This window comes from Amblyomma mixtum, chromosome 3 (assembly GCF_055824585.1).
Source record: "Amblyomma mixtum isolate Tamu chromosome 3, ASM5582458v1, whole genome shotgun sequence".
In the NCBI taxonomy this organism is placed as follows: domain Eukaryota; kingdom Metazoa; phylum Arthropoda; class Arachnida; order Ixodida; family Ixodidae; genus Amblyomma; species Amblyomma mixtum.
Window position 1 is genome coordinate 233,311,063 of NC_143014.1, and position 15,599 is coordinate 233,326,661.

The 15,599-nt window shown below is 47.4% G+C and overlaps 1 protein-coding gene and 1 pseudogene across 1 annotated transcript in view; both read left to right on the forward strand.

Annotated features, from left to right (window-relative positions):
- Window positions 1–3,359, forward strand: part of LOC149354029 (uncharacterized) — a 40,881-nt gene extending 37,522 nt beyond the window's left edge. Inside the window, exon 4 of the mRNA XM_089575908.1 lies at window positions 3,262–3,359. Coding sequence (XP_089432034.1) covers window positions 3,262–3,359 — 98 coding nt within the window. The remainder of the gene's footprint in view (window positions 1–3,261) is intronic.
- Window positions 3,360–10,940: 7,581 nt separating this feature from the next.
- On the forward strand, window positions 10,941–11,934 carry LOC149354030 (uncharacterized; annotated as a pseudogene).
- The last annotated feature ends 3,665 nt before the right edge of the window (window positions 11,935–15,599 follow it).

Genomic DNA, 15,599 nt, shown 5'->3' on the forward strand with positions numbered 1-15,599 from the left:
ACGATTGTTTTTCTACCGTATTCACACATCATCATTTCTAAGCATTATTTTCTTAAACAGAGCTTTAAACAACTGTAGAAAAAAGTTTTTCTGAACAAAACTAAGTAAAATCCAGTTTAACATCGAAAAGAGGGGAATCCAAAGTTTTCATGCTGACATTGACTAAATTGTTTGCATAATTTCTCAATACGTTGAGGTGTAGAGTCTACAACTAACAAGTAAAGGATATCATTTAAGAATTTGGGTAGCGCTGCAGTATGTGCACACAAGAAACTTTCGCTTTTTCTCGCTTTGCATTTTGCTCGATTTGGCTCTTTTTCAAACGAAAAAAGAACTACTCACCTGGGCGGAATCGCAACATGTACAGGCTGCTTCCCACTTAGAGGGAATCTGGGAGCGTGTGACCGCGCAGCGCTTCGCGTAGCTCTGCCACCGACAACGGTGGAGAGTGGGCAACAGAGGCGCACGCGCAAAATAAGCACGGCCGGCAGCTCTTTCTGCGCATGCGGGCGCGAATGCTCACTGCCTCTCGCCGCTACGCACTCTGAGTTTCCCTCTAAGAGTGAAACAGCCCGCACCTGATTGGAGGCACGGGTCGGTGAGGAAGCGTAATCGCACATATGATGAGCGAACCTATTCGGTTCAAGTCGGGCATCAATATCAATATCGGTAAACGTCATCAGCCGCCTATCGACTGCCGAAGGGACAGAAAGGGAGTAGGTCTCCAGTTCCGTGACCTCTTGGGGCTATTCGTCCTTCCTTCGGCCATCGCGCCCGACACCTTCGAAACGTTGAAGCAGCGGCGTTTAAGGTTTTCCGCTCTTTTACTGAGACCGGCCGCTGTGGTTCAGTGGCTTTAGCGTTCAGCTGCTGATCGCAAGGTCGCGGGTTTGATCCCAACCGCGGCGGCCGCATTTGGCGGAGGAGAGATACAAAAACGCTCGTCTGCTGTGAACCCCACGTGGTCTAAATTAATCCGGAGCCCTCTACCACGGTGTCCCTCAGCCCACGTGTCGCATAGGGACATCAAGCTACAAAAATTCTCAGTGACCACGCACTGCGCTGAAATTGGATTGCGTATTCGCTCTCCCCTGTAACTCTGGAGCCCGTGATACCGTCATGCATGGTGGCTGATTGTCTTAGTCGATGCAGCTGTGGGGCCGCATCCCGAGGGCGAAAACGAGAAGCCGTCCCCGTCTGCGTGAATCTGATCCAGTAGAAGACCGCTTATGTAGAGGCATTTATCCCACCCCTCTGTATTGCGGCGTTCCTCGATGCCCATGCATGTCCGTGTTTCTGGAAGGGATACATTTCTCGTGGTCTCGCTTGGCTTCAAGCACATTCATTTTTTGCTACCATGCACACTAGGGCATAGAGTATCAAATGAGGCCCGGTGGGATTGGAACTGAAAAAGGTGTTGGCGCAGAGCCGCACCGTTTCACGTCTGCCAGGTTCAATACCTGCCTCGCTTGTTCGCCGCTGCTTCGACTTCCGATTTGAGTGGGTCCCGGATACTTCCGGAACATATCGCCCGCTGTGCTCAGTAGAACCTGGGCCGCTCTACTAGGAATTCACTGGCGCCTGCGGTACCCTCTGATGTAGCTGAATTCTCATGGGTTAACATGTCGCATCGAGGTGCGAACTACCGAGCTCGTGAATTTCGATACTTGCTCCGTATGCTCTAAATTCATAAAGACGTGGACGGGATACACAGTGACATGACAAATGCTAGACTTCGAATCAGGTGTACTGCACTCAAACCTCTTTGGCCGATATACAACCCACCAAGCACTCGTACGTGATCACCAAAGATAACAGTTCTGCCCTTGCTCGGCGCCCCTTCTTGCTTGGCACCCGCCCGCGCAGTGTCCAGGACGTACGCACGTGTGTGTGTGTGTGTGTGTGTGTGTGTGTGTGTGTGTGTGTGTGTGCGTGTGCGTGTGTGCGTGTGCGTGTGCGTGTGCGTGTGCGTGTGCGTGTGCGTGTGCGTGTGCGTGTGCATGTGTGTGCGTGTGTGCGTGCGTGCGTGCGTGCGTGCGTGCGCGCGCGCGCGTGCGCGCGTGTGCGCGTGTGCGCGTGTGCGCGTGTGCGCGCGTGCGCGCGTGTGTGCATAATGGATGGATGGACGGACGTATGTTATGTATGTATGCATGGATGGATGGATGGATGAGATGGATCTATTCTACAATATTATACAGCCACTGGATGCTTTTTTAGCCGATAATTTATGCGCCCTATTTGTCAGAAATCATGCAGAGATAGAATTGTCATTTTCTGAACGCTGATTGTCTAGTCGGTAGAAGTAGGTCAGATAGGGGTTCTGGACCTATGGTTTGAAGCACAATGGAACACCTAAATAGAAATGACCTGGCATTGCTAGCGGCCGATAAAGAAGGAGGTTTTGCAGTTTGGACATACCATTTTTCGAGCGCTGTTTCTACTATAATCTTGTACCAACTGGCCCGGCTCCTTTTACCAATAAAAAAATGATTTGGAATTATTTTGCGTTATGTGAGAAGCTAAAGATAGCTTGGAGGCTGCTAAAAAGAACAGTTTGATAATGTTTATATTTAGTTAAAATCCCCAGACTCTTTAGGTGCAATAGTTTCCGAACGGAGATCTTATCAGGGGGTTCTCTCAAGGTTTTTGCAAAAGCAACCTTGAATTTCTGACCCCTTCAGGGTCAGTAATGCAAAGGAGGCGGCTAAGAGCTGCACGGGTCACCCGGTGTCAACTTCTCCTTTTCCATGGAGGTCGAGAATTTGTTTTATAGAACATTCCGCAACTAACTGATGGTGCCTGTGATGTAATCGAGAACAGTAGCCCTGCAGAGTTTCTTTTCGCTAGTTAAATTTATGTGAACAGTTTTTTAGATCTGGTCGCTTTTTACCTGGCAGCAACGTTTGTGCATTTTAAGAATTTTTTATCGAAAAAATTGGCAAACGTATCAGGTCTTATTTAGCCCCAGTTGTTAGTGAAGTATTTCTAGCGCAATGACAAACGCGCATTGCCGAGTGTTTAGATGAAAATGTTGCGAAATAATTTCTTTTATATCTTGGTGCTCACTCCCAGGAAAGACGTTCGACTCCAGGATTGAGCCCAGACGGGTACGGCGGCCTGTTTCCACCGACCAACTTTTCTGCCTGGGCTACTGGTGTTTCTTGCTAACGTCGCTCTGTATCGTTCCTTGCATCATATTCTTGCTGTTGAGAGAAATGGTGGGAAAGGCCTTTCAACATACCCGCGAGATGCTCGGTGCAGCTTCCTCCGAGCCGACCAACCGTTCTCCGGACGACGACGCTGACCGTGAAGACCCTTCTGCAGGGAAGCCCTTCGCCGCAGAGCCTGACTGGGACTGAACACGAGCAGCGTTGCGCTGATTGTCTGCCAGGGATATGCTATTAATGTGTTATTAATTATGTGTTGTTAATGTTATTGTGTTATTAATGGTATTGATGTGTTATTAATGTTATTAATTCTAAACGGCTCACGACTCGTTCGCACCCCAGATTCGTACCCTGCAATGGCATCTGACTCAGGTTTTCAGTAAACTGCCAGTTCAATTTTACTTGCCTCGGTCAATTTCTTACTTCGTATATGATCTATATAGTGCTCTCTCAGGTACTCGGTATCGCCACGGGTTTCAATGCGGAAGCGTAAGCAAAATGTTCAGGATAGTGTCTATCCGCTGCAAGTCGTGCGTGGCAATTGATATCTGTACACCTAACCGACCGCCTCACGATTGCCGAAGAGATATAAACTCGCCGGTCTCCAGTTTCGTGACGCATTGGCGCTCTTCATCGCACCTTTTACCGTCGCTTCCTGCACCTTCGACGCCCTAAATATTAAAAAATCCAGTTGCACGAAACAAGCCAAGAACTGGTTACTTTTTCCGCAAGCGGAGCATTCAACTGTTTTACTGGGAGTCCCGCTTTTAGGTTTTGGAAAAGACCGTTCCGCAGAACTTGCCTACCGTATTCCCCTCCACTGGCCTCAGCTGGAAGAGGACAGGATTAATTGGACAGCTATGAGAGAGGCCTGCGCATCTTAATGTTTAAAGCACGAGTATCCCTTAGCAAAAACTAATACGTTTGGAATATACGGAGGGCTATTTAAAATGTATTTTAAACATATTTTGTATTCATGAATGCACTAAAAATATGTAGGAAATACGTTTCTGAAATTTCATGCTTGGTATTCGAAACATATTTTTAAAATGTGCCAAAAATACCTCACTTAAAGCATACTTCGAGCACTTTTCAAATACATGAAAAAATATGCATGCAGTTTTAGCACCTTGTCAGTGTATTAAAAGTGTATTTTCGGAAATATGGAATTAATTCATCGAAAGTATACTTCAATTCTAGAAAACGGGCAGCCCTTGTAAACGTATATGTATGCAGTTTTAGCATCTTGTCAATGTATTAAAAGTTAACTTTCGTAAATATGAAATTAATTCATCCGAAATATATTTAAATCCTAACAAACAGGCAGTCCTTTTAAACGTCTTTGCACACTTCTAGCTGCCGTTCAACAGTCGAGTGCTCGAAATCGCGTTTCGGGAAATGGCATTTGCGTGTCGTCAATGTATTCGAAGTGTACTTCCGTAAATACGCAATTAATTCGTCCAAAGAACACTGAAATTCTAGCAAATTGGCAGTCCGCATTAGCATGTTTGCAGCGCACTACAAGCTGTCGTTGAACAATCTAATGCTCAAAATCGAGTTTCGGGACATCGCATTTTGGTGCTGGCCATCTATTTAAAGTGTGCTTTCGTAAATACGCAATTAATACGTCTGAAGTATATTTAAATTTTAACAAATTGGTTGTCCGCGTAAACACATTTGCATTACACTTCAAGCTACCGTGGAACAATCTAGGGCTCGAAATGACGTTTCAGCGAAGAGTGAAAACTTTCCCTTTCTTGTCATCCTTTCGTTTATAACTTCTAGCAGGAAGGTGATCACCACTTATAGCCCTGCTACACGGGCGCTTCGAATGCCTTCCAGCCGAATGTCATCTAAAGATGCTACACGTGTTTTGTCTTAGGGAATGCTTGAAGATAATATTACGCCAATGAATATTAACCGCGTCAGCATGAAATTTCCCTGGGAGTGCGCCGATGAGGACGACTGCACTCATACTGTTGTTTACATGGCTTGTTTACATAACATAAAACGCAATCTGCGCTTTCGTTCTATTAAACAATCTGTTTTCTTTTTTACTGGTTGTACTCGTGCTTGCTTACGCAGTGCGACAATGTGTGGGAAGCAATGATGCGATCGCACACCTGAGAAAGCCGGGTTGTTGGCATCGCGCAGGACTGGCGCTTCTCGCTTCTTGTCCCGGCTTTCTCCGACGTGACCAGTACTTTTTTTTAAACTACTTTTACCAGAAGTATGTCTGGCGACTGTTCGCTTTAACTGAAACGGCCTAACTTGTTATCCACAAGCTAGCGACGGCGACGACTGCTGCTGGCCGTAAAGCACGGCTCGGCAGTCTGGGTCACACCGGCGATTCCCTTTCATCGTACGCGTGCCCTGCGATGTAAGCAATAGTTGATTTCAGGTCACTGTTGCCAAAACTACACCTGGTGACCATTTGCATTCGCTAAAGCTTGTGATTCGCTCTTCACAACCACCGAAATCACAGATCCAACCCTGCGAACTCGCTGGGTCTAGTCGTCGCGGAAGGTAACAGTGCTGTCGTCGATTGAAACTGATTTGGCAAGCGCTTATCGCTGGTGAGTGTTCAAGTATGCACACGTGAAATATAGCCGTTCGTTTCGCTCATTTAGAAGCGCGAGCATATACATACCGCCGACTCATCAACGTGCTCTCGCTCAGCCGCCGACAAGGCTGACCGTCCGCCGACCGGATTCGTCGGTGTCGTTGGCCTGAAAAACGTGTCCCTCTAGAATCATATTATAGTAAACTAGATATTTCACTATAATTACATGCTGTTGTTCAGCGTGATATATACTGTCGTTGTCGGACTAGTGTGACCGTCGTCGTCGTCGCTGTACACTGAAAACGAGCTGAGGCTTTCGAATGCGTTTCGAAAGTGTCGTGCAGCACCGCGGCAGTCCGTCGAGTCCGAATGTCATTCCTATACTCGAATGTCATTCCAATCAATGTCAGTCGAACATTTCCGTGTGAGAACGTGATAGCATTATAGCAGCAAAAGCGTCTTGGGTACTTCTGGGTCCGAATAAGCCAGCGGAAAGGACCCCGTGTGGCAGGGCAGACCGGCTCCCTTACACGCCCATGTATCTGTTGGTTGACAGTTCGACTCCTGACCTGTGCCTGACGCAAGTTTCAACAAGCAATTCCTTTCTCAATCCCAGATTCGAACGCGACCAGTAGGGTACTTCTGCGATAATTTGGCATCTCACAGTATTTGCGCAAAAAAAGGCATCACCGTGCAAAATAGTGCGTCGCTTTCGCTGGGTATATATAAGGCAAGCCAAATATAGGGCTTGTCGTAGGATTTTTTGTTTGCTGTGTACTAGAGAGTTTTAGCTGAGCGGGTTTGTGCGCTCGCTCCGCTCAGCGAGCTAGCGGGAGCGCTACTGCGCATGCGCGAAGCGCTCAGGCGGGAGCGCGCGAGCGGAACGGCTCCTCCGCCCCGCTCCCGCGCGAACCAAGCGGAGTCCGGAGCGGGCCGACGAGCGGGCCTCGCGCAAAGCCTTCTTGGCTCGCGCTAGCCGAACCAAACGTAAACATTCAACATGGCGGCCGCCAGCGCGGGTCTTGCCGGATACTTTTTGGCATGGCGAACAGATTGCAGGCGGTGTCGGATAACTTGCGAACGTAACTCGATCACGATCGACGCTCGCACGCGTAGAGGATGAATGCACACGCTAGACAACGCTACAAATGCGTACACGCGCACGTTGCGAGGGGTGACGTGCGTGGTCTTGGCCTGACTCTCGCAGTGGCAGACATGTAATTTTTTTTGTAATACGAAAGGTTCACTGCTAAAACCAAATCACTGTTGTTACCAGAAAGCATACAGCAAACGTAAACAGCTATCATTTATTTATTCACGCATATATCAGGGAGGCTTACTTATAACCATTTTCTGGCAAGTCCAGTTACCACCACTAGGAGGCGCAACGAGTCGCGTCGCATGAGCGGACGGGGAAGACGCTGCGCTAAAACTCTACTCTTGCGCGACGCTCCGCTGTGGCTCTGCTGGGAACTGCGAGCGGAGCGGACAGTAAACCCGCTCAGCTAAAACTCTCTACTGTCGTCTTGGTATGCTGTGTGTAGGTATCTGCCGTTCCCATTCAATCACGTGACCTTATAATATCAGACTCCTGTTGATTAATGATAAATACCCGTGTACGATTTGTTCTCCAGTTGAAGAATTAACCCGTGTCATTCCATGGAGCCGCCCAGTAGACTTTTTTTAAGCCCAAGTAAACACATTTTTAATGTATTAAATGTATATTTTGGTTGGTTGGTTGGTTTATGGGGTTTAACGTCCCAAAGCGACTAAGGCTATGAGAGACGCCGTAATGGAGGGCTCCGGAAATTTCGACCACCTGGGGTTCTTTAACGTGCACTGACATCGCACAATACACGGGCCTCTAGAATTTCTCCTCCAAAGAAATTCCAGCCGCCGCGGCCGGGATCGAACCCGCGTCTTTCGGGTCAGCAGCCGAGCACCATAACCGCTGAGCCACCGCGGCGGCTTGTATATTTTTAGTATATTTCTAATGTATATTTTTATTATATGTTTAATGCATTATAAATATGCTAAGCGGGCAAAAATGTACTTTTCACGTATTTTTAAGAACGTTTAAAATATTATTCCTAGTGTACTTAGAAAGCATTCGTATTGCAGTTTAAGAATAGGGAGAAAAAAATGCGAAATAAATATGAAATTAATACAATACGTTTGAAATGCATTTTTAGCACATCCTCTTTTTCGCTAAGGGTACTACAGCGTGTCGAATCATGCTCGTGTGCAATACGTACCATGAGAACGCATAATTTAAACTCGGCGGGCCCTTGTCGTTCACACAACCCGTGGAATCTGTACCAAAATGGCATAGCAATAATAACAAGAAAAAAAATAGTAGTCTCCTATCTGATTCTACGCGTATCGCCGCACTACCAGTTATCCGAGCGATGAAAACGCTGAAAAACTTCTATGTTCGTAAGCGCGAACAATTGTGTTGCAGTATTTGAACTCGCATCTAGAGCAGAGGAGGACTGTACCCCTAGGTGGAAGAACAAGCCAGATGGCCGGACGAAGGCTGCGCAGGCGGCAAAAAGTTGTCCATTCATCGCGCTGTCCTCGTCAATTAATAGGCATTTCTCAGAGCCGCATGCTCCTGAAATTCCACCTGAATCGCATGGAGCAAGTGAAACAGACTTTGCTTTGGGTGCATGAGGCCTCCTCTAGTTTTACAGAGAACGAAGCTGTTTTCTGGCTGTTGATGAAGGGCACTTTCTTCCAATAATCCTTCACAGAACTTCGTACACGTTGTACTTTTGAAGTATTTGCGGCATATAAGGACAACTAAATAATAAATTATACAGTCGACAGTTGCCGGTACTTCATGCAACTTGTCAGACACATGGTCAACCTCAGGATCAGCAGCAACCAGGTTATCTTGCTTCTTTTTCAGCAGCTAAACGTGTCCTTCAGACTTTGCATGTCATAAAAAGCAAGATCCAAGTCATTCAACGTTAGCACAGGTACAACGTGTTCTGATTCCACTTTGTTAACTTGACAATTCCCGAATTTTGGGGGCTTAATTCCACTATAGACTGATAGCATATTGTATCGTTACAGAAATGTGGGCAAAAACGGATGGTCATTTTCACCCCTAGCTTGCCGGATAACACCGAAGAAGCGTTCGAGCACTTCTTGGTTAAATTTTCCGCTTAAGACGTATTTGAAAACCGCATTATTTCAACAGGTACCTTGATAGGTACCTGATAGGAACACTTCCTGCCCATTGTGCTCACAATCGCATGCTTGTCGAGGAAGCAACGTGCGCAAAACTGGAGAAAGATACTTAAATAAAGGAATTGCGCTAAAAAGACACGGACGAGAAAGGACATGGACGGGCGCAAACTCGCGACTGATTTTATTCAGAAAGAACACAAATATATATATATATATATATATATATATATATATATATATATATATATATATATATATATATATATATATATATATATATATATATATATATATATATATATATATATATATATATATATATATATATATATATATATATATATATATATATATATATATATATATATATATATATATATATATATATATATATATATATATATATATATATACCTAGATACTTATCCAATCACGCCGCCGCGGTGGCTCAGTGTTTATGGTGCTCGGCTGCTGACCCGAAAGACGCGGGTTCGAACCCGGCCGTGGCGGTTGAATTTCTTTGGAGGAGAAATTCTAGAGGCCCGTGTCCTGTGCGATGTCAGTGCACGTTAAAGAACCCCAGGTGGTCGAAATTTCCGGAGCCCTCCACTACGGCGTCTCTCATAGCCTTAGTCGCTTTGGGACGTTATACCCCACAAACCAAACCAAACTTATCCAATCATTGCCTAAGCGCACATGCCAGGAAAGTTCTCTTTATTATACAATTTGATACTAGAATCGCTTACGCATTCATCACCTGACTTATCAATGAAAAAAGCCTCTGCGAGTTCATGTGCTACCTGGTTACGACTGCGCCTTAAGATTTTGGTTATAGCCAGCAAAGGCTGGCATGCTTTATCAGGCGTAGCCAAAGGGCATGCGTAGCAATGTAAGGGCAAATTTGACCCTTTTACGTTTTTCATAGAAAGCTGATGTTCCCTTAGTTTTTCATTTATACAACGGCCCATCTGGCCGATGTAAACTTTTCCACGTGTCAGGGGAATCTCACACACAGCCCCGACAGAACACCTGACAAACTGGGTGGCGTGACGCTTCGTGCAGTCTTGCACGCATTCCTCGCCGGAGACAATCCGGGGGCACAGAGAGGCCATCTTGCGCGGGGCAGAAAATAGCACGGGCACACCGTAGCGATTGGCTACATTGTTTCCTGTTGACCGCCACCTTCTTGAGGTGTTCTAGCTTTCAAGCTTTGCAGAAGCTTCTCTGCCACAGCAGCCACGACTGAAACAGGAAAACCAGCTTTCTGTAACCTGCCAACCTGATTGTTGAGGCTGTCATTTACCAGGTGAACACATGATTTCTGCAAGGCTTCTTTCAGGCACAGCATAACAATGGCGCGTTTTACCGTCTTAGAATGAGCAGACTCAAACGGCAACAGGTCTTTCCGGGTTCGTGGTGAGTACATCCAACATATGCGATCTGGTGTTAAAGTGATGTTAATATCTAAAAACTGTAATCTATCTTGTTCAGGTAATTCGTGGGTGAAGGTTAGACCCCTCCCGTTTTCAGAGACAGATAAGGTCTTTTGCACGGTGACCGTGTGCGTCAAAACGGATTGCTTCTTAAAAATCACCAAATAATCGTCCACGTATAGAAAGATACGCGCCCACGTGTGCGGTGGCCGGCGCAGGCAGCGATAAGCAAGCCCCGCCCCCTGTATCGCCACGCCATCAACCGCCGCCGTTCCGACACCTATAATATTCTTCCATCGTGCTGTATGTTCTTGCATCGTTTCGGCAGACACCGACGCAGTCGTCTTAGCCGTCTACACGAACAGCATTTGGAAGGTATGTTATTGATGCTACTTGTTCACCTATGCAATCATTAGCCAGGTTGCGGGAGCTCCTCTTTTCTCGTGAATGCACTTGTGGCTGGTGCTCTGGTTTTGGAATCAAGCAGAACCACCTGCTACTGCTAGAATGAGCATGTCTCATTAATCACTGTTGTCTCGCAGGCCGTTCCTCCGCAAAGCGAAGGCGGTTTCCCGGAGCGACATGCGCAAACCAAGCGAAGAAGAGAGCGACTTAGACGGCGGCAGCGCTGGCCAGCAGCGGGAGGCGAGCAGCGATGTGTGCCCAGACCTGCGTCGTCATCGGCGCTTAACTGGATTGGCGTCACTGAATTCTCGGAGTGATATGCGCAACCTAAGCGACGAATACAGCGACTCCGACCGCTGCAACGATGGCCAGAAGCTGGGGGCGAGCTGCGATGAGAGCCCAGATCTGCGTCGTCGCCTAACCTCTTCTCTGCGGCACACAAAATGCCTCGGAGAATCGTCGCCGCCAGCGATAGGCACGCGTGAGACTGCATCGAGCACAGCGCCGGACCCTTACAACAGCCAGGAGCCTGCTGCCATGAACGATCCTGTATCGGCGTCATGGCACGGCGATTGGCGCCGAGACGTGCATCGTCGACGCATAGGAGAATCGTCATCGCCAGGTGAGGACGCGCCAGAGACCACTTCGTGGTCAGCAACGGCTCGTTCAAGCTATCCGGAGCCTGCTGACGGTAACGAGGCCGAATCGGCGTCCTCGCCGATAATGCCACAGTCTGGACAATTCGCAAGCTCCGAACCGGGCACACCATCGCACTAGCCTGCCCGACCAGCCGCAGAGTACGGGCGACGCTGAAATTATCCCCTCCCCGAAGCCTTTTCCAATGGACGCCACGGCGCAGCCATTTAGCAGCACGTTCCCGAGAAACCAGATGGGCTTCCGTGTGCAACGCCACTTCATTACCGCACGCAGGCTTGCAGCTATGGCACAAGCAGCAGCCGCAGAACCTATGAATCCACTAGGAAAGGAAGGCGGTGGTAGGGAGAACTCGTCGACGCCCTTGCTTAGGCAGCCAGGGGAGGTGAGTGCGACAGACATCGCATCTTTGCCCGCGGAACACCGGAGCACACGCGGCTCTTCGGACCACGGCGAAAGCGGAGATCAGAGCGACGGCATGTCGTCCTGCGACGAGGGCGGTGCAAAACATATATAGATGGCTACTGTTGGTGTCCAGACGGTTAATGTCAAGATTTACTCTCCAGTTTTGCAGCGCCATAACGAATTCATTGTTCTGGCGCTTTGTGCCTGTAGTATATGCTGTTTATGCTCACTCGATATTTGTGATACTTTTTGGGGACCAGAGACCCACATCTCCATCTTTCGAGCCCATCGTACGTTATGCGGACGACGACGATGCTGACCACGAAGACCGCTCTCCAGGAGAATCGTCCCTCCAAGGTACAACACAGCATCCGCAATGAGGCGAGCCCGAAGCACTGTCAGGACGACACAGGTGTATTTGTCATCTGCATGCGATATGTTGCTTATCGGGCTCTCATCGAGGCTGCTTGTGCCTTCCACCACTACTATAAAGGATACTGAGTTTGTTTTTGAATAAAGTGTCTGGTGTCTGTTCAGTTTTATTTGCCTCCTTTTCGTCAGCCATACTCCAGTCATGTTTTGGAACACTGAAGTCGTTTTTTTTCGAAATGACCCAAATCCAGAAGTCAAAACTAGATGAACCTTTCCTGTACTAGTGGAAAATTCATCCAGCGACCATTTTTGCAAAAGCTCTGAGATCGAAGGGTGCCCATTAATGCATAGAAAAGAGCTCAAATCCTGTAAGAGATAAAAATGAGCCAGGCTTTGCTGTTGTTCAAATAAAAATGAGCCAAATCCACTCGGGAGATCCACCTCTGTCAGCTTGAGCCTCATAAATTGGAATCTTTCGAGCGCGGTTACATTTATTCTTCCCCCAGCGCTGCTTCATCGTCAACAAAGGATATGAAGCGACTGGTGGAAGATCTGAACTCAGGAGACGACGTTGAAATCATAGACCCTGTCGCCGATGAAGCAAGGATACCCCTCTGCTACAATGAACTTTGAAGCGTTTAGTTGGGCTAGTTGGCAGTGGCTTTATCGATTCATTATTACCAGCGAAAAAGCAGAGGAAGACAGGAAACTATAGTACTATAGTCCTGTCGTTTAGCGTCCTGTACGCGTCTACGATTTCGTTACTAATAATTTGGACTGCTGCAGTGAATTAAAATATATTGTAGATCTCACACATTACAGCAAGATTATTTTTCCGCTGCTGAAGTGTGAACAGTAGGAAAGATAGTTGTTACTTCAGTGATTGCTACAGCAGCCTAATATTTTCATTTACTTGTGTTGAAGTACAATAGTGGGCTTGATTGCACAAAAGTCATTTCTAAGAATTATTTTCATAAACAGTACTTGAATACAACTGTAGAAAAAAAAGCGTTCTTAACAAAACTGAGCCAAATCTTGCTTGACGTCCAAAGCTTACACGCTGATACTGACTAAATTGTTTGCGTGATTTTTCATTACCTTGTGGTCTAGAGTTGCTAGAACTAACATCTAAAGAATGTGATTTAAATGACTGGTTAGTGCGCATGAAAAGTCTTTCGCGTTTTTGACGATTAGCGTTTAGCTTGATTTGGCTCATTTGGCGGCATCGCAACACGCACCTTGATGGCGACAAGCATCGATGTGGAAGCGCAATCAGATATTCGGTGAGCGCACCTATGCGCTTCAAGTACGGTATCAATATCTGTAAACGTCATCGGCCGCCTCTGGACTGCCGAAGGGACGGAAAGGCAGTAGGCCTCCAGTTCCGTGACCTATTGGCGTTGTTGGTCCCACCTTCAGTCATCGCGTCCCGCACCTGCGAAATGTTGAAGCAGCGGCGTTGCGGTTACTGTTTTTAATTCTTTTACTGTGACCGGCCGCTGTGGTTCAGTGGCTTTATCATTTGGCTGCTGATCCCAGTATCGGGGGTTCAATCCCAGCCGCATTTCGACGGAGGAGAAATAAAGAAACACCCTTGTGCGGTGAACCAGCATAAATTAGTCATCAGCACTCCACCATAGCGTCCCTCTGCTTATGTGTCTGTTTGGTACGTCAATCCACAATTCGCAATGATTTTACTGACGAGTCCTGCTTTTCTTTTTAAGAAAAGCACTGAACTTGTATTGCGCATTAGCTGTCCCTTTGTGAACTCTGGTCCCCGTGATTCACCCCACTTGGCTTAATGGCTTGGTCGATGTGTAGCTGTGAGGCCGCGTTCCGATGGCGAGATGTGAAGCCGCCCACGACTGCATGCAGTGAGCCTGATCCGGTGGAAGACCGCTAATGTAGAGATATTTATCACACCCCTCTGTATTGCGGCGTTCCTCGATGCCTATTTCCGTGTTTCTGGAAGGGATACATTTCTCGTGGTATCGCTTGGCTTCAAGCACATTTATTTGGCGCCACCACGAACACTAGGGCGTAGTGCACCAAAGGTGGTCCAAGGCGACTGAAACTGGCAAAGGTGTTGGCGCAGAGCCGCATCGTTTCACTTCTGCCAGGTTTAATACTTGCTTTAATTGTTCGCCGCTGCTTCGACTTCCGATTCAGTGAGTGGGTCCCGGATACCTGAGCACAGCGCCCGGTGAGCTGGGTTAGACCTGAGCCGCTCTATTAGGGGTGCACTCGCCCCGGCGGTAGCGTTTGTTGTAGTGGAATTCCCATGTGCTAAAATGTCCCATTGAGTTAAGAACGACCGAGCGTGTGGACTTCGATGCATGCTCCGTATGCTTCTAAATTTATGGTTACTAGCGGTTTAGAAGACGCGGACGTGACGCACAGTGGTAGGACGAACGTTAGACCAAATCAGGTGTTCTGCACTCAAATCTCCTACGCGTAGAAGGACGGATGGATTGACGAACAGGTGGGTGAGCAGATGGGCGGGTGAGTGGGATGGATGGATTGATAAGGCTGTCCTTATCCTGAGGCCTAAGGCAGAACTCACGCCACCTAGCCGTGACGCGTAATAATGCCACACTGCTGACACTCTGCCGGCGCCACCTGGTAGCCGAACCTTGTCTCCCAGCGCGTGGCCGAGCGTCTTCTTTGTCTTGAATGAGCTTGGCGGTTCGGCGAGCCTCGTCCTAGAAAACGGCTGTGCTTCACGCTTCCTGCTGCGTTTGTCGGTGACAATATATTTTGTACTTTCCCACCTTGCGTAGATGACCCGCCGCGGTGGCTCAGTGGTTACGGCGTCAGGCTGCTGACCCGAAAGACGCGTGGTCGGTCCCGGCCACGGCGGCCGAATTTTCATGGAGGCGAAATTTAGACGCCCGTGTATTGTGCGATGGCAGTGCACGTTAAAGAACCCCAGGTGATCGAAATTTCCGGAGCTCTTCACTATGGCGTCCCTCATAGCCTGAGTACCTTTGGAAAGTAAACACCAATAAACCAACTAACTATGCGTAGAACGGCTTCAGGTGAGCCGCGCGACGTCGTGCGTAGAACATTGTTGGGTCATTCCGCACCAAATGTCCCAGACGTTGCGCTCGACTGTCTCCGATTTTTCGAAAAATTCATGGAAATTTATCCCAACGTTAGTAATCTAAGCCTAAAATATTTGTGAGCAAAAAAAATTAATTCATGAGATGAGTTCAGTTCGAACGTTTCGAAAAGGTGTGAGGCCAGGCGCTGCTCAATAACATAAAAATTGCAAATTATAGAAAACACTTCACAAATTTTAATGCATTTGCACAACTTCTGGGTTTTGATATGATTCAGATCACGTATTTTTGGACGGTAAAAATATTTTTTACAGTTTAAATAAAAACTTAAAAATTATACTTT